Here is a 24,697-nt window from a genome sequence, read left to right as displayed (position 1 = left end):
GCCTCGACGTCGTGTGACTCCCGTGTGGGTTACATAGTTGCCAAGAACTGTGTTTTAGAGAAGAAGAGTTGCTTTTGATACTAAAGACTTTGTGCTAAGAAGAAACCGTGCTTGAACTATTATTTTTCCTTCCAAGAGTATTTATTAAGACTGTGGTATATTTTTGTCGTTATTTGGTCTTGTGCTAAACCTTATATAAAAATACTTATTTTTATAATACTACTGTGTCGTGTCCATTTGTAGTGTATTCACTTTATTACTGTATGTGGTCATAAATGCTTAACGCACTGCCTCTGAGATAAGCCTGTCTGCTTTGCCAAGCTACCAAGGGGGTGAGCAGGGGTTATCTAAGTGTGTGATCTCCTTGCCCTGACTAGAAAAGGTGTGTCCCTATTTGTCAGAAGTGTATACCTCTGCCAACTAGAGACAGCCGCTTCTAACAGTCTTCTATACTATCTTCGACATTTCCTCTTTGCTTCTACCAAATTGAGGAGAAGGAGTGGAAGGGGGAGAAAAGGCAGGAGGAAGAGAACGTGCTACATCTTAATTTAATTAGTGGCCAAATGAAGTGCCTAATGTTTTTTTCTTTTTTCCCTCAGGCAGTAATGGCTGACATAAGCCACTGTTGTGGACTCCTCACAGCTTCCAAGGATCCAGGTGTGTGGTCTTACCCCTTTTTTAGTACAGTGACTATATATGGCTCATGTCTTGTGCACTGACTGTGTGTCTTGGATTTCATGATCCTCCTACTAGGTGAGGAATTACTCATCCCTAGGGTAGGGTTAGGTGATTCCCAAGACTTCTTTGATTTTATAAATGGGTCTCTTGAATATTTTTCATGCAATTTCCTTTTTATTATTTTATACTTTTGATGTTCAGAATTTTATTTGATCTCAAGTCTTTGTGAGTGACCTTTTTAAGCTAAAGCCATGCAGTGTTGATTTTTCCTAATGATGGTCAATTACGTCAAGATGGAAACTTTCAGATTTACAATATTGTGTCTTCATGTTGGGCTGAAGAAATTCTTGAAGACGGAGCTCAGAATCTGCCTTTGTTGTTAAAAATGTAATTGTGTGCTCCACTAAATAAGATGAATACAGAATGAGAGGTCTTCTAACTAACATTGTTTACAATGAAGACAATGATTGGAAAATGAGATGTCCACGTAAATGGCAGACGCTAACCCGTCAAATTGTATATACATGTTGTACATGATATGCTTCTGAATCCTGCTGATCTATATTTCCCAGTAGAATTACTTTAGGATGCATACATTCCAGTGTTGTATACACTGGAACCGTAAATAAAGGAAACAAAAAACGTCAGGAAAAAGCAGTAAGTAATAGGGGTTCAGTTTACAGAAAGGCAATACATAAATTAAAACTAGGCCAAAAGAAATGGGAGGAAAGGAAGGACTACCACAGCTAGTAACATTATTTAAGTTGGATAAAAAAAACGAAGAGTATAAATATTTAAAAAAGGTGAAACTATAAATGGGTGGCTATTACCTTCGCACTAGTCTCTTAAACCCATTAATAGGTTTACCTTTTTAAAATATTTATAATCTTCGTTTTTTTAATCCAACACACGCTCCTGACGTGGGCCATTCTAAAAGTTCTGACTGAGCTTTGCAGTCATTATTATGAATATTTTCTTGCTTCATCCAGTACCTAAAAGACATGGCCAAGTTACAAAATGTGTGCCAGTGCATAGCCATTTGTCATGGAATTTACCCTGACCAGTGATCTTCGTACTAAGATTTTTGTTTCAGTGTAAAGGGGCAGGTTTGTAGTCTTCATAGCGTGGTGGGTACCGCCTTACAGTTCCACAGGGAGCCCGTTGGGTTTGCATTTTACTTATCTTTTACTTCAATGAATTAAGGTCCAATTCCAAGGTCTGTTCATTTAAGTAACAGGGAAACCCATTGGAACAACATCAACACAGCTGCTGCACCAAATTTGATTTTGGCATTTTAAATGCAAACCCATGACCAGAAAGGAATAATGCGTACACAATTGTAGCTCACCGTTCTCAAGTCAGCTGGCATATTTCAAAAGAAAACAATGAAACAGAACCTCTGAAGAAAGAATGGTCATGATGTTTGCTTCAAGAATTTTTGATCTGTATTCCTCAAGCTAATCACAAACTACCAGCAATGAATCTCAATAAAAACCACACTTGACTTCATGAAGTATTTAGGCTTATCATCCCCAGTAATCCCAAGCTGCTGTCGTCAGTCAAAGTGTTACCTTAAACTATGGGTTATGTTTGCAGACTAGGCGGATGATGATGTGCATTACAATATGGGCTTATATTTTGCAAATATGCGTTCACTTGACAAAGCCAGCCTGCAGGTGTTTAGGGTGAGGCTCAAGGCCCTGCTGGTCAGTGGGAAGAAATAAAAATGTACCTGCACACCCCACTGGCTCACCTCCTCTTCGTGCTTCAGTCCCTCGGCTCTTATGGTCTCTAGAGCAATTGAAGCCTCCACACCAATCCAGACCCTGCTCTCTTGCTGCTGGTAATGTTAAGCAGCATGAGAGCAGCTCTAGGATTGGCTGGAGCAGGATGCCTTGACACACCTGCAGGGACTGAGGGCCTGTGCCTGCTGTCAACCAAGCTGAGTGGAGTGATTTAAAGTGCGCATGTCAGGCTGGCCGTTGCAAGATCGCCGTCCAAAATTACATACACATTCTTAGCTGGTGAAATGAGCTCCACACGCCTGCTGCCAGTCAGCAGCAGTGCCTCTGCCCCCAAACTGAGTACGGTTACGTTTCTGCGTAGGTGGCCTTTATGAGAAAGCAAATTATTAGTTGGGGTAGACTGTAAGTAGTGGTTTTACTACTCTTGTAAGGTTCAATAAAGGTTTCAGTAATTTACACCGGAGCTCAACCCCTGGTAGTTTTGCCACAGAGCAGACAGGCGTAATTTAAGAAAATATGTAAAGCATTTAGTAGTATCAAACCAATTAAAAAGATCCAAAAAAGCAGCGCAAAATATTTTTAAAGATAGTGAATAATTTATTAACAAAATGGCAAAAATCCAATAAGGGAAACTGAATATCGACAAAAAGGTTAATCGCCAAATGCTATCATCTGGTTGTGCTTGATTGTGTCCTATGCATGATTTAATGCCGACTTCAATGAACAGCAGGTTAGATACATAAACCAGGTTCAACCTAGTCAAACGTTGTACTTTCTGACTTGGTCTCAGAATTGGAAGTCCAACATTATCAGCAGGGCACAGCAGTAGGCCGTGGTTGAGAAGGGCTCCCTGAGGCAGGATAGTCCTAGAAGGAGGTACTGGTTAAGCTGTTGACTTTTGACAGGAAAGCTCAGAGCAGGAGAAATTAAATATCAGGTCTAGGGAAGGCTCTTCACCGGCCTGATAGTATTGGCACCTTCTCCCAATGAAGATTTCTAAATTTGAACACCGTCACTTTTTTGGAGTTTATTTCCTCCAGTGGGACAAGGCTGCAGCCTATAACTGAATAGGTTCTCACGACATCCTGCTGAAATGGATTTGCTGCTGGGGGAAAAGATCCGAGTAGAAGCAACCTGAATCTTTGGGCGAGAGTCAACCGACATTTGTTGAATTGAGTTTCCAGGTTTGTCCCGGTGCCCCAGAAGTCTCTGGAGCCAAAAGGTGTTTACGTTCCAGGTTTTTAAGGATGTTAGGAGCTATGTTCCCTCTTAGGTGTGCACTTGTGTGCCAGCGCACAAGCTGCCTTTCTGCCACGCACAAAGAGTCTGAGAGTCTGCATTTAAAAGTCAAATGGGAATACGAAGCAATTATAACCCTGAAATGGGCCCTTATTTTCATTAAACGTAGGTGCTCAGACACTGCACAAACACAACTTGGACAGTTCTCTGCTGAATTAGAACTGTCTCACGCCCCTCATCAGGCCTCACCAAAGATAATCAAAGTTTAAAAAGAGTGCCTTTGTGATCAGATACTGACCCATGATTGGCAATATTTAGCTTTCCTGTAAGTGAGACCAAATCACCCTCTGCCTGGTACACTAAGGCCTGTGCAGATTCTGTTGCACATATTGCTCAAAAAGACACATTTTGTCTTCAACAAAATAACTCTCATGGGCCCTGAAGGCATTTTGTTGTTTCTCTCAGCTCTCTCTACCATTAGGCCTATGAACATGGTAAAATCGGGCACTATTTCTAAATGGAAACATTTGACATTTTATAGATTTAAAAATGTTGACCCGTTTTCCCTCAACATGCACACAAACCTAACTGCCTGAGATGGAAAACAAGAAGTACATTATTTTAAAAAGACATGAAAACCAAAAAGTCTAATAGTTCTGGCCTTGCCGTGCTGATGCAATGGTCAATTACAAACAATATAAATCCATTACTCAGAAATGCAAATGTATGTGCTACAAAAATAAACAGAAGAAAAGAGATGCCACCCAAACTGGCAGTCATGTGACTGCACTACACATTTTTAAATTAGGAAAATAACCAAGGCATATAATTTAAACGGAGCAGTAGCAACATTTCCTAGCAGGAATGTGTACATAATACAGGTGTAGAGACCCGTTTCAGTTGTTATGTAGATAATGGGAAAATGTCATTCTTAGTTGCACCAAGAAATGGGCTATTGGATTTGAACTGCAGTAACCTGAATACCTATCTTAAATACTCGCGGATTAAAAAAACCAGGATAATGAATGGAAAATAAAGTATTGTGGAAGGAAAATATATTGGTTCACCAGCATGGTCAGTGAAACACCATTCTTTTGAGTTAGATGTGCACAGGCGAAACAATGTCACTATCATTGCAAGAGAGATAGTGGTGGCAGTGGGCTGACCCATTGCCCTTCGCCGAATGCTGTGGTGGGTAAAATTAATACCGGGAGTGAGAGCTGAACAGACCAACTGATCAAGAGGTATGACTCCGAGCCAAAGTATGTTCTGCTATGTAAAGGTTACTTCTACAGCACCAGGACACCGAAGTTTCTTGGTACTATAATAACCTAACCATGGCAGATACTGGTACTATAATAACCTGACAGTGGCAGAGCTCATTTAAGAATAAGTACGTTTTCAAGCGTAATGAGTGAAGATTTGAAATTAATGGATAAAGGTGCAGAAGTAGTATTCCTACTGCCTGCAATTGAGAAGGCGCTTTTGCCAAAGGTGACAGTTCCAGGGATGGTGAGAAGAAACATATTATTCAACCTTCAACTCTGGGGCATATATTTAGGGCTCCCGTTTTTTTTAATTTTTTTATCATTTCCGTCTGTATTTATCCATATTTATTTTTTACCCATTGTATCTCTATTTATCCATATTTATTTTGTGTTTTACGTAAAAATTAAGTTGTAAAACTGCACATTTCCATATTTAACTGTTCTGCGTGCACTCGTACTTTGATGTCTGTCATGTTTTCGCTATTTAAGCTATCAAATATCTCATACTAATACATATACTGGTAAATATTAGCATTATACCACAAATGCATGTTGACAAATGCCATTATTTAAAGAATGTTTCCCTGCTGTCCATCTGCTCAGCTGTTGAGCTATAATTCATGAAAGACAGCACGGAGGTTCATTCAACAAAGCACAAATTTCTGTATTTATCCGCCTTTAAAAATAAATGCAGACAGAAAAAACTGTTTTCTGTCTGTATTGATCTGTAAAAATCCGTAAAAACGGAAAACCGGGAACCTTAAATATAATATAGGAAGTGTTGAAAAACAGAGCTATGCACTAAGAACTTAATAGCAATTTTTTAACGGACCGTAAGCCTATGTAATTGTTATAAGAAGATGAAATATCTCGGTACTTTGGAACCTTGCAAATCAAACTGGCTGCTGCATTGTTTCAGTGATTTGTCACTGTGTGATATGAGTTGCATTGCCATAATATGTAATATGGCGACTGATATCCCATCCGCCATATTACAAGTAGGTTAAGGTGAACTTGTAATACAACAGATGGGATAAAAGGCACGTTTGTGACAATCTAAAATGGCTGCTGAGCTCTAATCCGGTCCTAAATCAGCCTACCTAGGCTCGTGCACTCTTGATCAGCATTTGTCACTTGTAGCCATTTAACTCACTGAGACATCCTCCCAGTTATTGAACACTAGAGTACTTCTGCAGCAGTCTTTCTTCATAATTGCAATTGAATGTTGTTACTATTGTTACTTCACAGTGTATAGTGTTCTTTTGCCTTTTTTGTGGTCTTGTACTGCCACAACTTCCATCATGCATAGTAGCACACTACCTATGATCACTCCACAGTGGCTCATTGCATCTCTCAATTGTGCACACTGGCAGGAAATGTGTGCACACAAACAGGCTGTTCCAGCACATTGAAAGTTTTTGGGAGGGAACATTGCTTAGGAGTACACTTTGACACAGCCAAGGGTCCTAGAACCGCAGGAACAACACTTGAGGTCAATACACTCCAGCAGAAGCCTCCAGCAGGTCCAAGGCAGGTCCCGTTGGTACTAGTCAGCTGGCTTCTTTAGTCAAAGGTGCTTCCTGCAGCCTCTTGTATGCCTATAGCTTAACAGGTGGTCAACAAACTTGCCCCGTGGAGTCCACCTCATTGTCCTAGGTCCAAATGGGAGCAGGTCCAGCTCTGAAAGGTCTCATAAATCTCAACAGCTGGTGCAGTCCTGTCTTCCAGAGGTTCAGTAGTGTCTGAAGCTAGGGGGCCACATTTATGCATAGCACTAGCAGGTGGGTGCGGGGGGGGGGGGGCTCCTAGCCCTTCCCCAACTAATAGCTAAGTAGTACAGAGGGATAATACTACTCACTTTTGCAGCAGTTCCTGTTTGCCTGCTATTAAACATTCCCACACTGCACCTTTCTACATAAATTCAACATGACAGAACTCTTCTCCCTCTCTATAGAGCCTGTGTGCCCACCCTAAAGGTGTAGCCTGGAAAATGAACACCCCTTCCTTTTGTGGTCACTTCAACCAGTTCTGGGTCAACTGCTCTCATTGGCATTGATACCTGCCTGACTTGGAGGGGGATGGCCCTGCCCAGGTGATTGTTCTGTGGCAGTCTGCCTCTTTGACGTTAGCACCTCCCCAAACCAAGACTTTTGTACTTTTCTGTGAGCAGTTTTCACATCTCATCAAAGGGGCTCTCCAGCTGCCAGGCGACAGTTGGAGCTCATGCAAGTTGTCCTCCAAAGGCTTATGGTTTGGAAAAGATAATTTAAAAGTGCCTTTTTCCTTAATAGTTATTAAAACATTGATTTTACAATTAAATTGGATTTTGAATAACTATCAAAATTAGAAATTATATTTCTAGCTGTTATTGAAATCAGCATTATTAAAATTAAAAAATGTAACCCAGTGTTTTCCTATGGAACAGCAAGCCTTACTACACTGAAAATAGCTTTTGTGGCTTTTTCACTGTAAGGACATGTTTAACCTTAAATATATGTACATGTCATACTTTTAAATGCCATGCAACTTCCATTATGGGCAGTAAGGCCTACTCAGGGGATCTTACTAATATTTAAAAGGTTTAGGCCTGTTAACGGGGTTATTTTGTCCAATATACAACACCATCAGCCCAGACAAAATGGGGATGAGCATGCAAAAAGATGCATGCTCCTACAACTTGTCTTTTAGTTTTCATTTCTTTCCTTTCTAGATTTCACCCACAGTGCACATTACAAAATGGTTAAAGCAGGCTCCAACCTCGCCCTAATACATACCGTTACTTACCATTGCTTGGCTCTCACGTCTTTCATTTACTTGCTTCTCGTTGGTCTGGGTCCCCTACAGCAGGCTCAGAGCTCACCCTATACATACTTTTAATTACCATTGGTTAACTCTCCCGTCTCTCTCATGTACTTGCTTCTCGTTGGTCTGGGCACCCTGCGGCTTCCACTTTCTCCTTCCTGTCATTCGGTCATCCATGGAGCTTGTACCAAGCTCCATTTCCTGTCTCTACCGCCAGTGTCCTTCCAATGGCCAACACGTGCAAAGATACTTCTTTTTGTTTCTGACCTTCTTCTTCGTGTATGTTTGCAGACCCTGTATGCCTTCTTATGCCTTCTCAATGTCCTTGTTATTAGCTACTCCTGAATTCAGAATCTCGTGCATGGTTTATTTTCCAATGTGAAATGTAGAAGAGAAATCCTCCTGCGCACTTCACCCACAGAACGCTTATGTTTGGTGGACACTTAAGCATCATGATTGTACCTCGCCCTACTTGGAGCTGAAACATAGGGATCTTTCAGGAGAGCTGCCATCCTGCAAGTCTGGTTTCTCATGTATGCATCTATCCTGCTGGCACCATATCCCTGGCGACTCCTCCCCAATTCCCGTGCCCATCACTCTCGCCCTCCCTGCTCTAAACATCCTTGTAGAGATTCTGACCGTGGTTGATGCAAGCTGGAGGTGGCCAGGCCTAGGGATCACAGTACTGCTCCCAAAAGCTGACGATTTGTTGTCGGAGGTTTATAATCCTAAACTGTATATATAGCACACAGACCTCAAAAAAGGCTGGGTTTGTGGAAATGAGCCACCTTATGACCAGTTTTTCATGTGGCCCTGACACCATGCGAATTAAAATATAACTAGCCACTCAAATGAGAACCCTGTATTTATGCTTTACGTGAAGCTAGTTTAGAAGGTCCTGCATTTTCAATTGTTGTCCATGCCAAACTAATTTTATGTATTTAAGTAACAGGTCACATATAAAAAAGCACACAAAAAAATGAATAACTGTTTTCGTAGCAGCAACCATGAACGCTTGTACGAATGCGGTTTACATTTTGGGCTTCAGAGCACTATAGTGGATTCGCTTAGTTGCTACTGAAGTCTAAAGACACCCTGATGTGGCTTTGTTTTCCCAAAATCTTTTCTGAATACAGTGCCTGTCTGTTACTGTCTGGAGTATCATTTTGCATTCTAAAAGAAGGACCATACATTTCAGGGTCTTCATTCTATCCTGTCGTCTGCCTTATTAAAACTCGGATGCTTCATGTTTAACCTTTTTAATGCTTGTATTGGCTTGATTGATTCAAGCCTCAACACAGTTACATGTGGCCCAGTATTTCTGTGCCCACAAGTACAGGACAGGCAACTTTGGTGTCGATTATGATTGTGGCGAATCTGCATCCTCCGGGCAGGTGGAAGCCACCGCCGGCCCGAAGGTTGCGGATTCACCACCGCGGTCACACCCACCGCCAGATTATGATGGCGGTGGGAACAGCGGCGGACGGCAGGTCTGTCCGCCGCTGATCCGCGGGGTGTTGAGCGTTATTTGGTGGCGATGTCTGCAAGACAGTCAGCCAAATTAGGATGTGTGTTTAAACATGCTTTTCCGCGGCGGCTTTTCTGCCGTGGAAAAGCATGTGGAACTTTGCTTCAGGGGGCCCCTTGCGGGCCCCCAGGGTGAAGGGGGGGATTGGGGTTCACATGGGGAATACCTATGGTACCCCCCTGCATTTACATGCACAAAGCGGCAGGCACCGCACGGTGCCTGCTGCTTTGTGCATGTAAATGCAAAGCATGCATTTTTAACCTTGCGGCGGGTGCTGCTTCAAGCACCCGCCGCAAGGTTAAGGATACGGGATGTGACCGCCAGGGTGCAACGGAGGGACCACCGATGCCCCTGCGGACGGTACCTCCACCTCGGGGGTGGCGGACGGACGCAGGTCCGTCTGCTATCCTAATAGGCCTCTTAGTTTGGAAACACTGAGCCCCTTTTCAACAGCTGCGAAATATGCACCTGGTAAAGATGGGGGCCAAAGTGCACATTTCTTCTTCACCTTGATTGGGCTGGTAAAACTTGAACTCACCCCTCTGCATTGCCAATGCATTCCCCAGCTGGTCCTCTCAGGAAACAGTCATTGCTACTTGGAAGATAAAAAGGTGGTTTTATAGTACCTTATGGTTAGGACTTTGGATTTCCCATTGCAGTCATAACGTAGAATGTTAATCGGCCGCAGTGCACACCCTATGTGCAGTAAAGCTTAAATGCATTTAAAAAAAAAAGCATACCTATTTTTTTATGTACTTGCATTTGGTTTACAAAAAAATAATAACATTCCTCCCCCACTGTTCTTGCATATATTGCGCAGCAGCGCGGGCTGATGTGCAACATGGTTTAACGTCATGAACGCAGTTTGGCTGTTTTAATCCATCATTATACACTATCTATGGCCCAAAGAAGCTATTGAAGGATCATCTCTTTGAAATCACAGAAGAATCCCGACAGATTTACATGCTGTGCATTTATGCTTTATAATTCTTATGTTGCCTCTCTGTGAATTTTGTATTGTTTTATAATTGTTGGGTCCCCCGACAGTGTACTGACGAGGTGGGCAACACAAACTTGAGTACATTTACGATTAGTGTATAGTTAGGTGGTGCGGCTCTTAAGTATCCCTTACTGCCATTCTCTTCTTGTTGTGTATATGAATGCAGTAAGTGCTGGCCAATTTAAAGTGCTTTTTTTTTCATTATGCTATGTGGCACAACAGCTTGCGCTATATTAAAAAAAAAAAAACATTGACAAAGCCAATATGTCTTGCATGGGCAAAAACCTATTGACTTTGGCAACCTTTGTTTGGATTTGTTTCCTCTTCCTGAAGCTTCTCTGTTGCTCCTCAGCCCATTTTCCTTTGCTGCCATGAGCTTTGTCGACTTCTTCCCACTCAATACCCCACAGATACTCCTCCTTTGCTCCCCCATCCGATGTGCCCAGGTGGAAATGTTTGTATTTTATTTTTTTGTTCAATTTTTCTGGGAAAAAAGAAATTGCTTTTGCACAAGTTTATTTTACTTAGCACTCTCAAGTGGCATATGCCAACTTTTTTAAAGTACATACAAAAATGTATAAATTATCACCTGCATCATTCCACATGCAGGTGCATGTGTCTTCACACATGTACGCTTATGCAGAATGATACAGCTGCCAGCAGCATCATGACCAGCTTGAAAACGTTTGTGTTGCAACTTTTTTTTTTTGCTCGTGGCAGATCGCATTGGCATAGGTAATAGGTTAATAAGTCAACCCCTGTTGGCTTTGCGAATGCTTTGTTTTCGTTTGGGCTTCATTGGTGACTTTCTCCATTGAGTGAAGGATTTCCTGTTTCACTAAAGAGTTACGCCAGTGCGTTAAGGTTTGAAACGATGGCTCTTGTAGAATTGGAGGAGTCATTAATTTCGTAAGGAAAATATTTAATTAACAATAAGAGTCTTGATTTACATCTTGTGATATTGGGTATTTAAGCAATTCATGAGATACTGATTCCCCATTTTTTTCTGGTTTCTTACTTAGCTTTTTGATACAATTCTCGTGTTGGGTATAAGACCGAGTTTTTCCATCTAGGTCACAAAGTAGATGAGATCAGATTTCTTGTTCAGTGTTTTCCTAAGGTCTTCCGCTGGTGTTGGCAAACCGTGTTCTCAAAGGCTGAAGAAAGCTGACTTTTATATATGAAAACTTTGTTGATGTCAAGTGTTTTGTGTGGAGTGCAAGGCAAGGACATGTGAAAGGGACAAGCTCCTTATAGGACCATACCCATGCTAATTATTGATTGTAGGGGCGAACATCTTGGCACCACTGGGCAAAATGCTCCCCTTGTCCATTTCTACATGTCTGACCTCCTTTGTACCTTTTTGCCATTGAACTTAATACCTCTGAGTTTGTGGTGTGTGGAACCTATTTTAGTTTGCTCTCCTCATGAACACAAGGCTCTGCTGGTCAGGTGGAACCTCCCCGACCCCCCACCCTTCCAGTAAAGAGTGGCTCCTGCTCCCTACCAAACTATTAAGGGAGACTTCACCAACTGGAGAGGTTTTCCTGACCCCCCCCCCCTCCTGTAAAATCAGTTTAGTTCCACATAACTGGTATCCATCACTCCCTTATGAACTTGTGTGTTGTGGTTGTGATTCAGTGTGCATGGCCGAGTGTCAACTTCTTTGTGAATGGTGTAGTATTTGAGCATTTGATGATTTAGCAGAGTATTGAGGTTCTTCTTTATGTGTCTTCATACTTGTACACACTACAACATTCATGCAAGTGGCTGTTCATAGGAAATCCATATTCAGCCTGGCCTGGAAAGCTGAGTCAAATAAAGCACTGCCTAAATATTTTCTTCCTCACTAACTGGCGCCCTTTAATCTGCCCCGAACTCTACCCTAAATGTTGGTACTCTTGACTTCCTGAAATAAACTAAGCTGCCATTATTTTCTGCTTTGTTTTCCCTGCTAAGGGAAGAAGTCATCAGAGCTGCTTCCCCCCTAGTAAGCAGTATGTATGCGTTATGTTTGCCGTTGGTTATCCATGGGTTGTTTTCATTTCAAACAAGTGAGCGTCTGGGGAGTTCTTGATATTGAGGAACCTCTGGTATGTCTGCCAAGAGGAGACGTCAGGCCAAGGCTTTGTTTTGCTGTTCACTTTGACACCAGGACCGAATCTAGGACAATGTAGAAGCCACACTACTACACTATCTTTGTGACACTGAAGTGATCTTACAAAATGGAGATCAGAAGATAGTCGCCCTAGCTAGGGCAAGCATGAGGCCCTGCCGACTGAGGTGGCGTGTTTGGAGGAGGACTCACTGAATAGCACCTGTACAAGATTGTGTGAACACTATGATTTACAAGAATGTGTGAACAATGAAGCCCAGCATCATCTGCTTCTGTTAATGTGCCGGCAGTTCTGCTCTGTTCTTGTGCCGGCACTGTTCCTTCATGTCTAACATTGTGGATTCTGTGCAGTCTGGCTGCTTCTTGGGTTATAGTTTCAGGCTTATCCAAATTTGAAGATCTGGAAGCACAGAACCCTGAAAGGACTGCTAACCGATTCACTATTAGGTGCCCAGCAGTCTCGTGTATGTCCCTGAACAAATTGATGCATCTGCAACATAAGAATGTCAACCATAAACAGCCCTTACTAAGTTGAAGTATAAGACCTCCTTTGGGTGCCAGAAGTTGTAAAAATATGTTCTGTGGCATAAATTGGCACACTGAGCATTGACTGAAACCAGTTTATGATATGTGCTGCTTCTGGCAACCCTGCCAGGAACCTTCTCGTTAACCCACTTGCCTTTTTCTGAAGCAGTAGTACCTTTGTTTTGTGATTTGAATTCCTACTTCACTTTTGGGTTTCGATTGCTATGGACCTGGCTCATGAACCCTGAGTATCCCCCTCACCCAAAATTTAACACTGCAAGGAAACTTGGACGAATTGGCTTGATTGCACTTCAGCTACTTTGCTGCATTCCATTGACTGTAGTGACATTGATCGATCTGCCTGGAGAACTTCCTAGGGTTAGGAGAGGATACTGGATGGTGCCAATGATGCTATTGGAGTCATACTACTGAGAGACATAATTGTGACCAGATCACTGAACTAATTCTCAACATTGCTGTCATGGCCAAATAGCTGCTTGGAGGGCTATGACTGCATAAAATGAGTAAGCAAATCCGTGTTTGTAGCGCAATTTTAGTATTGTAGTTTAAGTAATGGAACGTTTGGGCATATGTTTCATTGGATGATGTTCGATAATCTAGTTGTATAGTTATTTGAAAGTTTCTTGTTCTAGATATGTTTACCAACATATACAAACTATGATCAAAAGCAATAGAAGCATCTTTGAAACAGGGTATCTTGTTTATTTGGTAAATCCTTCTTGGTTTACCTTTTTAGGTTTCGCCTGCGTGGGCTGCGCACATGCGCAGTTTCGCTGGCGAGATCTTATGTTTGTGAGAGCTTTCAGGTACGGGCTTTAATCCCCGCCCCTCTTTCCTATTGGCCGGCGTCACCGTTTATGCTAAACGGTGGCCCACCATTGGGAAAGAGCATTCTGTGACGTAGACTTTTCTCTTTTTGAGATGGCCCACTTGGACCGGCTAGTCTGCCTTACTTTTGGCGTAAAAGGTTTCTTGTCTTTATGGGGCCATCCCATAAAGATAAGAAACCTTTTACACCAAAAGGAAGGCAGACGAGCCGGTCCAAGTGGGCCGTCTCAAAAAGAGAAAAGTCTGTCGTAACCGCGGCTGCCTGGAAATGCTAGCCCCGCCTCGAATTCAGCACCCACTGAGGTATGTGGAGAGTAGCTAAACACTACCGTACAGCGGTCCTTTTGGGTTCAGATTTACACCGGAACAGTGCATGCGCACCCACCGGCTGTCACACGGCAGCCTCGACATACATTAGAGTGCATGCAGACTACCTTTTCTACCCAGGAGTGGGGGCCCATTGTGTGCGGCCCTGGCAGCTCTGGTGCATCCACGAGGGGCGTAATGAGGCCTCACGTTTGCCTCTTCTCTAGCACGCATTTAAAAAAGGGCGGTGCCATAAATTGTCTGTTTACTGTGTATTAGGAAAATGGCTGCATCGAAGGCTGTCCATCTCCTTCGTGTTTATCACAAGCCACAGCCTGTTCATCAATGGAGCTGCATGCTGGCCCTGTGTATGGCCGCTCCTGGAGTAGGATCATATACGTCAGTTTGTCTCTGTTGGAGCGGTATTATGGTTTTCTAGCTTAGTCACCACTGGAGCTGAAGCGTGAGCATTTCAGAGTCCATATTGTGCCGTAGTGTTTACTCCTGTTCTGGTTGCAGTCAGTTCTACATTGTACCGCTCCTGTATATCTTAATTGATAAAGCAGCTGTATTATGCACCCTCAGCCTAGTCACTATTGGAGCTGTGTAACACCGTCTGTTTTGTTACTATATGCATATACATAAGCTCACTGCAGTCACTACTGAAGCTGTGTCATACATCCTCAGGCTGGTCACTTTCTGAGCGGTGTTAGACACTTTTATTCATGTGGTCACTCTTGGCACAGCATCATCCACTTATCCTTTTCACTATTAATACTTTAGCATGCTCTCCTACCCCGGTCTTTATTTGTGCTGCATGAGTTTGGTCACTAGTGCAGCAGTATCACACACAAATCTTTGTCAATAGGAGAGCTGTATTTAGCATAAATCGGTGTGGACTCTGTTGGAGGTATGTGATGTCTTATAACCCCAGTCTGGTCACTATTAGAGCTGTCGTACCACATCAGTCTAGTCTCTTTCTAAACTGTTAAGTACACTTTCATTCAGGTCACTATTGACACTGTTTCTTGCTCATTTTGTGCTCACTAATAATGGCACTACGGCATACCCTCCTATCCTGTTCTGTCATAAAGTTGATCTTTCCACATGTCCAGTCACTCCGAGAGCTGTATTACACACATTTCGATCAGGATGGAGCTGTTCATATCCTCAGTCTAATTACAGCTGGAGGTGAGTTCTGTAGCTTTATTTTGGTTACTACTTCGGGTGCATCCCGTTTTGTGTTTCCCTGCAGTCCAGGCCTCTGCTGATCAGTCCTTTGCCGGCGGTGCCTTTACACCGGTTAATCAGAAGTGATCTTGTGATGTAAAGTTGTAAGTGTGCCCTCCCTCGACGGGGGTGTCGGGAGGACTCGCCCCAGACAGCAATGTGTTTATTTGCCAGTGAAGGAAGGACCCCTCCCTTGTTCCAGTTGTTGGGTTAATCTGCCCTGCCCCAGATGGCTGCACACAATGGCTGCCTGCGAGCTGTTCGTAAATTCAGATGGTGCCCGGTGGGGTGGTGCTGCTGCGCACCGGACCAGTAGGACTGTGAATGGGAGTGGTTTGGAGGGGTGCTTCGGGGCGCATTGCTGCCTGGTAGGTAGTGGTTTCAAGTTTGGCCGTGAATGTTTGCGGAGGGGCAATCCTTGTGTACGGCGGCCGCTGGCTGGAGGCCTGATGTGCACAGAGCGGGGAGGATCGTTGTATCCTTGACCCTCCCTGTGCCTGGCTTCCCTCTGCCCCTCCCTCGGCTGATGTACCCCGATGCCGCTCCATCTGCTGCCGAAGCCCCCAGTATCTGATGCGCTTATCCGTCTGGAACTCCCCCCTCCCCACTCAGCCTAGTCTGCTGTTGTTTCCTCCATGCGTGTGGTAGTCGGCCTGGCCTCTTGGGGGGGATTCCTCCATGCCCGTGGTGGCTTGAACTTCCCTCACTCCATCCATGCGTGTGGTGGCTGGGACCCCCATCTCTCCTGTGGTTTACTCTATGTAATAGCTCGAGATACCCTCTTTCCTGTGGTTTCCTCTATGCTTGTGGTCACTGGTGCTTCCCTCTGGTTTCCTCCATCGGTGAAGTGGCTGGGACTCCCTCTCTTGTGGTTTCCTCTATTCGTGTGGTGGCTGGGACTCCCGTCTGTTCTAGGGTTTCCTCCATCGGTGAGGTGGCTGGGACTCCCTCTCTTGTGGCTTTCTCTATGCGATTGGTGGTTGGGACTCCCGCCTATTCTAGGGTTACCTCCAGATGTGTGGTGCACTAGATCTAGCCTATGTCTTTTATCCATGCTGTACAGCGTACAGAGGGAAGTGGTGTACAGGAGTGTGGAGTGGTGCACGGTTGAGTGGTGTACGTTGGTGTAGTCTGGAGTGGGGTAGAGTAGTACAGTTGCAGGTGTAAGTAACAAGTGTCAATAGATATGGCAGACAGGGTAAAAGCAACATAAATAAGAAGCCTTATGCTTGTGTTAAAAGAAGTGGGAAAACGCACTGCATGCACAGGAATAATAAAGTTAAAAAAAAATAGTGCGTTGCTTAAAGACCAGGAAGGACACATGTACTTGGTCCATGCACCAGCAAGGAGGGAACACACAAAAGAAAGGAAGCCTACGAGAGCTATGCAATTAAAAGATCGCCAAAGAGTGACCGCAAAAGCAACCAGTGTTATGCTGTTGGTGGCTTGTAAAGCCACTGAATAGTAAACCGTACATTTCCCTGAGCTCCACATGCGCGGTGTAGGCGAGACCTAAAAATGAACAACTCTGGTGTTCAAATTGAATCAAACAGTCTTGAGCCCTTAAACACCAGTGGCATATATCATTATCTACCACACGTACTACCCAGTAACCATTTACTGCCACAAGACCTGGTCCAGAGGGTGTTAGCCGTTTAACTAGGATAAATGAAATCTGATCTCCGCTTTCTTACTTCATCTAGGTATGCTGATAACAAACACTGTATTCTAATGCTGAGAGGGGCTCATGTCCTTGCAATTTTCTTGAGCATGGTAGTAAATAAATAGTAAATAGTGCCTTGCTATCCGCATCACTGCTATCCTAGTTGTGGTCTATTGGACTGGTTAGAAACTTAAAACCAAGGGGGGCAGTTTTTAATCCCGGCCTCCCATTAGGTCAAGTTGTGCGCTCTTAGGAAAGCACTTTTTGAACTTGATCCTCTACTTTTTTTTTGTGCAATATTGGGAGTACTTAGAATCCATGCAAATGCTGTGGTTTAAAATGGACTGGATAGAACCGAGGGATGGGAGAAATGCCTAGTCACATTATATATTCACCAAAATCGTGGTAACTATATAGCAAAGTAACCTTCTGCTACAGTCTTGAGTCTACTACTTTGAGTGTGTTTGATCGTGGGATTATCATTGTCTCTTGCCTCTGTCCACTAATCTAAGGCAGCACTTTGAAACCTGTTTAATTGAAGAACTAAACACCAAGGGCATACTTCCAGGCAGATCACCGCCTAAGTATTCATTAACACATTCAGTGCTATTTTTATGCAAGTTGCTGGAATTGCTTCTCAACCGCTGAATGTGCTCCTGAAGCTGCCTTGCACTGGAGCCGCCCTGTACTGCGGTTCCTCCCTTCCAGCCACCAGTTGAGGCACCTAATTTATGGCTCCTAAAGAGCTGAAAGAATATGTTTCGTGCCCTTCAGAGGGTTAATAGCGGCAAAGTACCCCGCCGTGCCTCTGTGACAGTGGGTTTGGATCAATGATTGCAGGACAAACTTGCAATATGCGGGACGGCTGGTCTCTCTACTATTCCGCTTCCCACTTTGCTAACCCCCTCCCAACCCAGGCCCACCCAGTCCTTCCTCTTATCCAGGTAAACCCTGCTATGTACCGTCTCCATCTCTGATGATCCCCACTTGACTCTGCCTCTATATATTCCAGATGCTACCTCCTCTTGGGAGCTCATTATTAACCCCCATCTCCTCCATATTCTGTTTATGTATTACCAAACCTTGTGCTTCCTTTCCATGTTCTGCTGTTGCACTACCCACCTAGAGTCTTCTCTGTGTACTCCTGGTGCACAACCTGCCTCTCGTGCTTCCTCTGTGCGTCCTCCTGGTAAACCACCCATCTTGGTTGCTTCCTCTCTGCGTACTCCTAGTGCACCACCCACCTTGGGTGCTTCCTCTCCGTGTACTCCTGATGCACTACCCACCTTGCGTGCTTCCTTTCCGTATACTCCTGGTGCGCCCCCCACCTCGGGTGCAACCTCTCCAAGTACACCTGGTACACCTTGCACCTGGGGTGCTTCCTTTCTGTGTACTCCTGGCGCACCACCCACTTCGGGTGCTTCCTTTCCGTGCACCACCAACCTCAGGGCAACCTCTCCGTGTACATCTGCTGCCCCATCCACCTCGGGTGCTTCTTTTCTGTGTACTCCTGGCGCACCACCCACCTCGGGTGCTACCTTTCCGTGTGCTCCTGGTGCACCACCCACCTCGGTTGTTGTGTTGCTCCTGCTCTTGCCCCCCTGTGTTGTTGCTGCCGCTCTTGCCCCCTGTGTTGTGTTGCTGCCGCTCTTGCCCCCTGTGTTGTGTTGCTGCCGCTCTTGCCCCCTGTGTTGTGTTGCTGCCGCTCTTGCCCCCTGTGTTGTGTTGCTGCCGCTCTTGCCCCCTGTGTTGTGTTGCTGCCGCTCTTGCCCCCTGTGTTGTGTTGCTGCCGCTCTTGCCCGCTGTGTTGTGTTGCTGCCGCTCTTGCCCGCTGTGTTGTGTTGCTGCCGCTCTTGCCCCCTGTGTTGTGTTGCTGACGCTCTTGCCCCCTGTGTTGTGTTGCTGACGCTCTTGCCCCCTGTGATGTGTGGGTTCCACTCTTGCCCCCCTGTGTTGCTATCTGTGTTCCTCATCCTCAATGTTGCTATTCATGTTCCCACACCCTCCATGTTGCTATCCATTGCCCCCCCTTTCTGTGTTGCTTCTGCCAACCCGGAATTCTATGTTGCTGTCTGTGCCATAGTTTTTGCTTCCCACTGCTTTTCCGTATTGCTCTCCCTCATCTTTGTGTTGCTTCCCCTGGCCCAGTCTAGAAAGAAAAAAAAACACACCAATCGTATCATTTGTAAAGCGCACTACTCACCCGTGAGGGTCTCAAGGCACTGGGGTGGGGAATGCTGCTACTGTTCGAAAAGCCTTTCTGAAGGTCAGCTGGTCTTGGGTCTGCCGTAGGTGGATGGGGAGGGTGTTCCAGGTCTTGGCAGTGAGCTGGGAGAACGATCTGCCACCTGAGGTCGCTCTTCGGAAGCGGAGGAGTGTGGCGAGGTTGGCGGAGTGGAGCTGGCGAGTGGGGGTGTAGAAGCTGAGTCTTCTGTTGAGGTACGTTGGTCCGGTGTTGTGGAGTGCCTTGTGTGCGTGGGTGAGGAGCTTGAAGGTTTTCCTCTTGTTGACCGGGAGCCAGTGCAGCTCTCTCAGGTGGGGTGTGATTTGGCTGCGGCGAGGGATGTCTAGGATCAGGCGTGCAGGGGCATTCTGGATGCGTTGGAGCAGTCTCAGGAGTTTGGCCGAGGCTCCTGTGTAGAGGGCGTTTACATAGTCCAACCTGCTGCTGACAAGTGCCTGGGTGACTGTTCTTCTCGTTTCAGTGGCGATCTACTTGTAGATCCTTCGGCACATGCGGAGGGTTTTGAAGCAGGAGAAGGAGACTGCATTGACCTGTTTAGTCATGGAGAGGTTGGAGTCGAGGATGACCCCTAGGTTGCGTGCATGGTCTGTGGGTGTTGGAGCGGTTCCCAGTTGCAATAAGTCTCACCTTTCATTAAGTTAAAGCCATTTGCTTTGCTATACAATACCATTAGCAAAGCAAATGGCTTTAACTTAATCAAAGGCGAGACCTATTACATTTTCATTGCTTGTTTCTTGTATGCTATGTGTTTTGAGTTTTTATCTTGACTTATGAGACATAACGTGGAGTGACACAAGTATATTTACTTATGCAACTATTTGGTATCTACTGAACTACTTTGCTGGTATCTGTAAATTGTTATTGTGCTTCTGGCCTCTCACATTTGCCTGTGTCTTTTAGTGGCATAGCTACTGCTTCTTAGATGGTGTTGTTCCCTCTTTCTAGTTCAGAATAGTTTGACAGATGATCTCTAGACCACAGTGATATAATTTGACATGCTCTTTCTTTCCCAGTTCCACTTAAGGGTATCACTGTAGCTGTCCAAGTAAAAGGCTTTGTGGCTGATGTTTCGGCAACCCTAACTTATAAGAACGAGGAGCAGAACCCGTTGGAGGTTGTATTTGTGTTTCCCATGGATGATGACTCTGCTGTCTACAATTTTGAGGCCATGGTGGATGGAAAGAGAATTGTAGCAGAGATTCAAGAGAAGAAGCAGGTAATGGGGGTTACTCTTTGTATTATTACTTCCTCCTTAAATAGAAATGGAGCATATTTTGATCGCGTGGGAGCTCAACCTGCAAATTCAGTGTCATAAGAATGGCTGGGCACATTTTTTTAAAATTATCTTCTCCTCGCGATATTCTGTACCATGAGAATTCTTTGGAAGTTTGGTAAGATTAATTCTAGGTATATAGGCTACTGGTTAGTTTATATATTTTTGGAAATATTAAGTGTTCCATCAAGGCAATAGTTATACGCTTATTATCAAAATTTTCATGGACTAGTTGTACACTGCCTCTCACTTTTACCCTGCAACTTAATCGTGTGAATCTAAAAGGCGTGTCGTTCAGGTTAAGTCCAATGTGATGGGTTGAATCCATTGGAAAAAGTAAATCCATGAATGTGTCTATTAAACCTTACAGGCCCAGGAGACTTATGCAGATGCCATCAGCCAGGGGCAGGAAGCCTTTTTCTTGGAGGAGGACAGTAGCTCTGGCGACATCTTCTCATGCAGTGTCGGTAACCTACACCCAAATCAGGAAGCGGCAGTCACTCTGTCCTTCGTGAGGGAGCTGCCACTGGAACCCGATGGTGCTGTCCGATTTGTTTTACCTACGGTCTTGAATCCACGTTACAATCCACAAGGTGAGAGAACGATGAAAATGAGGGAGGCAGTAGATCAGAAATAGTAAGCTTTATTTTAACATTACTTCTTTGAAACAAACGTAATCGCATGGGATTTGCTTTCAACTGCACCTGCTTTCCCTTCAGTTTCTAAGACCTCAAGCAATTTAGTTCTAATTCAACAAGAGAAAACAAGCATTAAATAGATTGTATTCCATGACTTGAATATTTGTGCTGGCTGTTTACTCTCAATGTTACTTAATGCCAAGATGTTCTGTTAATAATTCTTCAGTTGTGCTAAAAAAAAAGGTATTACGTCTCATAAAAAAACGATGATGTATTGCTAACTTAAACTGCACTCTGCACCCCATTTTGGCTGGAGAAGAATCTGCTTGCTGGTGGTCGGTTATCAGATTGCACAACGATCCACCAAACTCAAGATTCCAGCAAATGTCAGCATCACAGCTTAAAGCTTGTGCCATCTGTTTATTCAGTAAATGACCAGAACATGATGAAAGAAGTACGACCGAACGTTTGTTGGGTTTATGCCTAGAAAAAGTCATGATATGCACATAGTGAATAATTCACAAAGGTGGAACAAATGCTCATGATACGTTGTGTGTTCGTATTGAAAGCAAGACATGTACATTGACTCGAACTGCTGAAACAATAATGATGAAATGTACAGAGAACTGTAAAAGATATCTAACCCCGGGTTTTTTTTGTGCTTGATTTCCTAAGGTATAAACAATGTCTTGCGCTGTATGCCTGTGATGAACACTACTGTTTCTTGAAGTGTTAATAAAAAGATTTAATAAAAAAAAGATTGTGCACATGAACATTTCCTCCTAGAATAGAGTATGGGTAGTGGTCAAGAAAAGATAATGTAGCGAGTTTGCCATCATACATTTTTTACTTTTACACTATTCCCAAACATTCCTGTGTCACTCTTTTGGTCCGATTCACAAGCTCCATTTTGTTGTACATAAAGTAGTACTAATTAGTTTCACAGACCTACAAGTATACATTTCATTCTCTACATCTCATATTTTTTCTGTGGGGAGAACCTCACACATATAAGTTTGCTATTTAGTAATAAATGTGGGAGGTACTGGGGGAGTAGCTGGAAAAAGGGCAATGCTTACTACTAAATGTGAAGAGTGGTTTAGGGAGGAGTAAGGAGGAGTTAAGTTACGGCTAAGGAGGGGTTTAGGGAATGACCAACACCAGCCCACAAAAGATTAAGGCCATTGCTATTCACAAACTGCACTTCTGTTACTACAGCAAAAAACTACCCGACACTCTTGTCCGTGTACTTCAGATGATACCTGGAGTACGTCCAGTCGTATATATGGCCACCCAGTGGTACTGCAACACCCTCCCATAGAAAGAAACTAGAGCCAAGGATTTAAAATAGAATTCAACAGGAAATAATGCTAAAATAAGGTCTTGTTTTGGCTTTTTAAAAATGTATCCACTGTTGATTAATTGTTAAAAATATTCTAAAGAGTAAAAAATATTTTAAGATAAATATTTTAATATTATTTAATATAAATGTCCTTTATTGCTTTAGAAACCTAATTATTGATTAGACTAATTCCATACATAATGTTTTGTAATTTCTAATATACAAGTAAATATCATTTTAAGGTTGGATGTTTTACTAAATCTTGTCACAAATAATTTTAACTAAATATGTTTAGTTAATTCAAAGATATATATTGTTTTTTATATTTTGATCTAAATTGTAAATCAAATAAATACTTAAATTAACATATATATGAATGTGCAACAAATATTTTACAAGTTTCTTTTTGAGTTTAATAAACTTTTTTAATTTTTCCAACATTTTTTCACAGGGAGATATTTGCATTGATGGCAGAGAACTCTACCCACATGTGGAACGTTATTAGTGTAACTTTAGAGTATTAACTTAACATTGAATTAAATATTTAATTGAGTTAAATATATTCAATTAAAATGAACTTTTAAATGTTTTTTAAACACAACCCCACCTAAAGCAGAATGTGTAGATTTGCCTAATTGTGTATTAAAAAATGCAAAAAGGTATAACAATTATTTGAAATGTAATTATTTGGTAAACAAAATATATATTTATTATTAAATTAAAGATTAAGATTTCATTATAAAATATATGTATGTTAAATGTTTAGTTGTATAGTTTTAAAAAGTCAAAATTCATTTTATTTAAAAGTTATTTGCTAACGGGGTTCTATTTTAAGTCTCTGCCGCCATTATTTTCAATGGGAAGGGCTGCAGTACCAGTGCTGGCAATATGTACTGCTGGACTTATTCCAGGATCCTTTTAGGCTATAGTAGCTTTACACTTGTAAATGTGGCTCTTCACCTGACATGTAAGTCTTTATAGTATATTGCACTCTGAAATGGTGACTAGTGAAATGTAGTAAATTTACTACAAAGTGTACGAGTAAATTCACAGATGTAAATTTACTCAGATGTAAATCTACTTTTGGCAAAAGACCCCTTTCGCAGTAGATCTACGATGGATTAAAAGTGGTAAAATACACCAATCTATAAGGGCCTGATTAGGATGGCGGTCGGACTGCCATCCCTTCGCAAATGGGATCGCCTGACTTGCTGTTGGTGGTCCTGCAACGTAAATTACATTGTGAGCACCTTCAAGGCGGTCACAAAGTGTATTCTTTGTACTGCGGTGTGTGCGGCTGGCTGCAGCACATGCCGCAGTCCAAAAAATTCACATTTTGCATATCCCTGTACTATGTGGTAGGCACCATGCGGTGCCCTCCACACGGTGCAGGGATGTGTAGGGGAGCACCCTAAGTGACCCCCCAGGTCCCATATCTGATGGCCAGGAGGTGGGGGGGGGGCCTGCTGCGGGCCCCCAATGCCCCTTTGCGCCTGCATTTTCATGGCTCGTAAACTGCCATGAAACGGCTGACCGGAAGGGACATCGTAATCCCTACGGTGGTGCCTGGCAGGCACTGCCACTATTGTAGGGATTGCGGCTCCCTCTGATGCACGGATGGGCTCCTTAAGCCCGTCGTATGCGGGGCGGTCGATCATTCCGACCATCATCCATCCGACCGTCATTGTAAAACGGTGGGCGGTAAAGAGTGTTGCGATGGCAGCCCACTGTCATCATAATCAGCCCTTAAACTCCCAAAGGTGACATGAACTTAACAGTATTTACAGCAAAGCCATAAACCACAGTACAATATCTTAAAAAAACAACATTTACACTACACGTGTGAGGTTAGGAGGAAAATAGATTCAAATCAGCATTTGTAGGTGAACCTGTGTAATGTATGCATGAGACAAAAGTAATGTATGTGAATAGGGAAACCTTTGTAAACTTTGCCTGTGCCTTAGCATAATTTATTGCTTGTGTTGGCTTCCACTTGTAAATCTCTTAAATTGTGAATCAGCAATCCGGGGTTGAGTCACAAAATTGGCTGGAGTTTGAGGATGGGTTTAAGGCTTTCAGGATTAGGAGATACAGTAACTACATTAAATATATAAATTACAGAAAATTCTAAACAGAAACATTGCAACAACGGCCCCTTTTATGCTCAAAAATAGCACAGTTGAAAAACTGATGATAAATTAACTATACCAAGCCAGTGAACAACACCTAGATAATCTTAGTGTAAATAAT

At 43.4% G+C, this 24,697-nt stretch overlaps 1 protein-coding gene across 1 annotated transcript in view; it reads left to right on the top strand.

Moving 5' to 3' along the window:
- The first annotated feature begins 603 nt into the window (after positions 1–603).
- LOC144791612 (von Willebrand factor A domain-containing protein 5A-like) overlaps positions 604–24,697 on the top strand; it is a 680,207-nt gene continuing 656,113 nt past the window's right edge. Inside the window, exons 1-3 of the mRNA XM_078666339.1 lie at positions 604–657; positions 20,208–20,410; positions 20,838–21,060. Of these exons, the coding sequence (XP_078522465.1) occupies positions 606–657; positions 20,208–20,410; positions 20,838–21,060 (478 nt within the window). The 5' untranslated portion in view covers positions 604–605. The remainder of the gene's footprint in view (positions 658–20,207; positions 20,411–20,837; positions 21,061–24,697) is intronic.

This window comes from Lissotriton helveticus, chromosome 11 (genome assembly GCF_964261635.1).
Source record: "Lissotriton helveticus chromosome 11, aLisHel1.1, whole genome shotgun sequence".
NCBI classification, from domain to species: Eukaryota; Metazoa; Chordata; class Amphibia; order Caudata; family Salamandridae; genus Lissotriton; species Lissotriton helveticus.
Note: the sequence above shows the minus strand (reverse complement) of the source record. Positions and strands in the feature narration are given on the sequence as shown.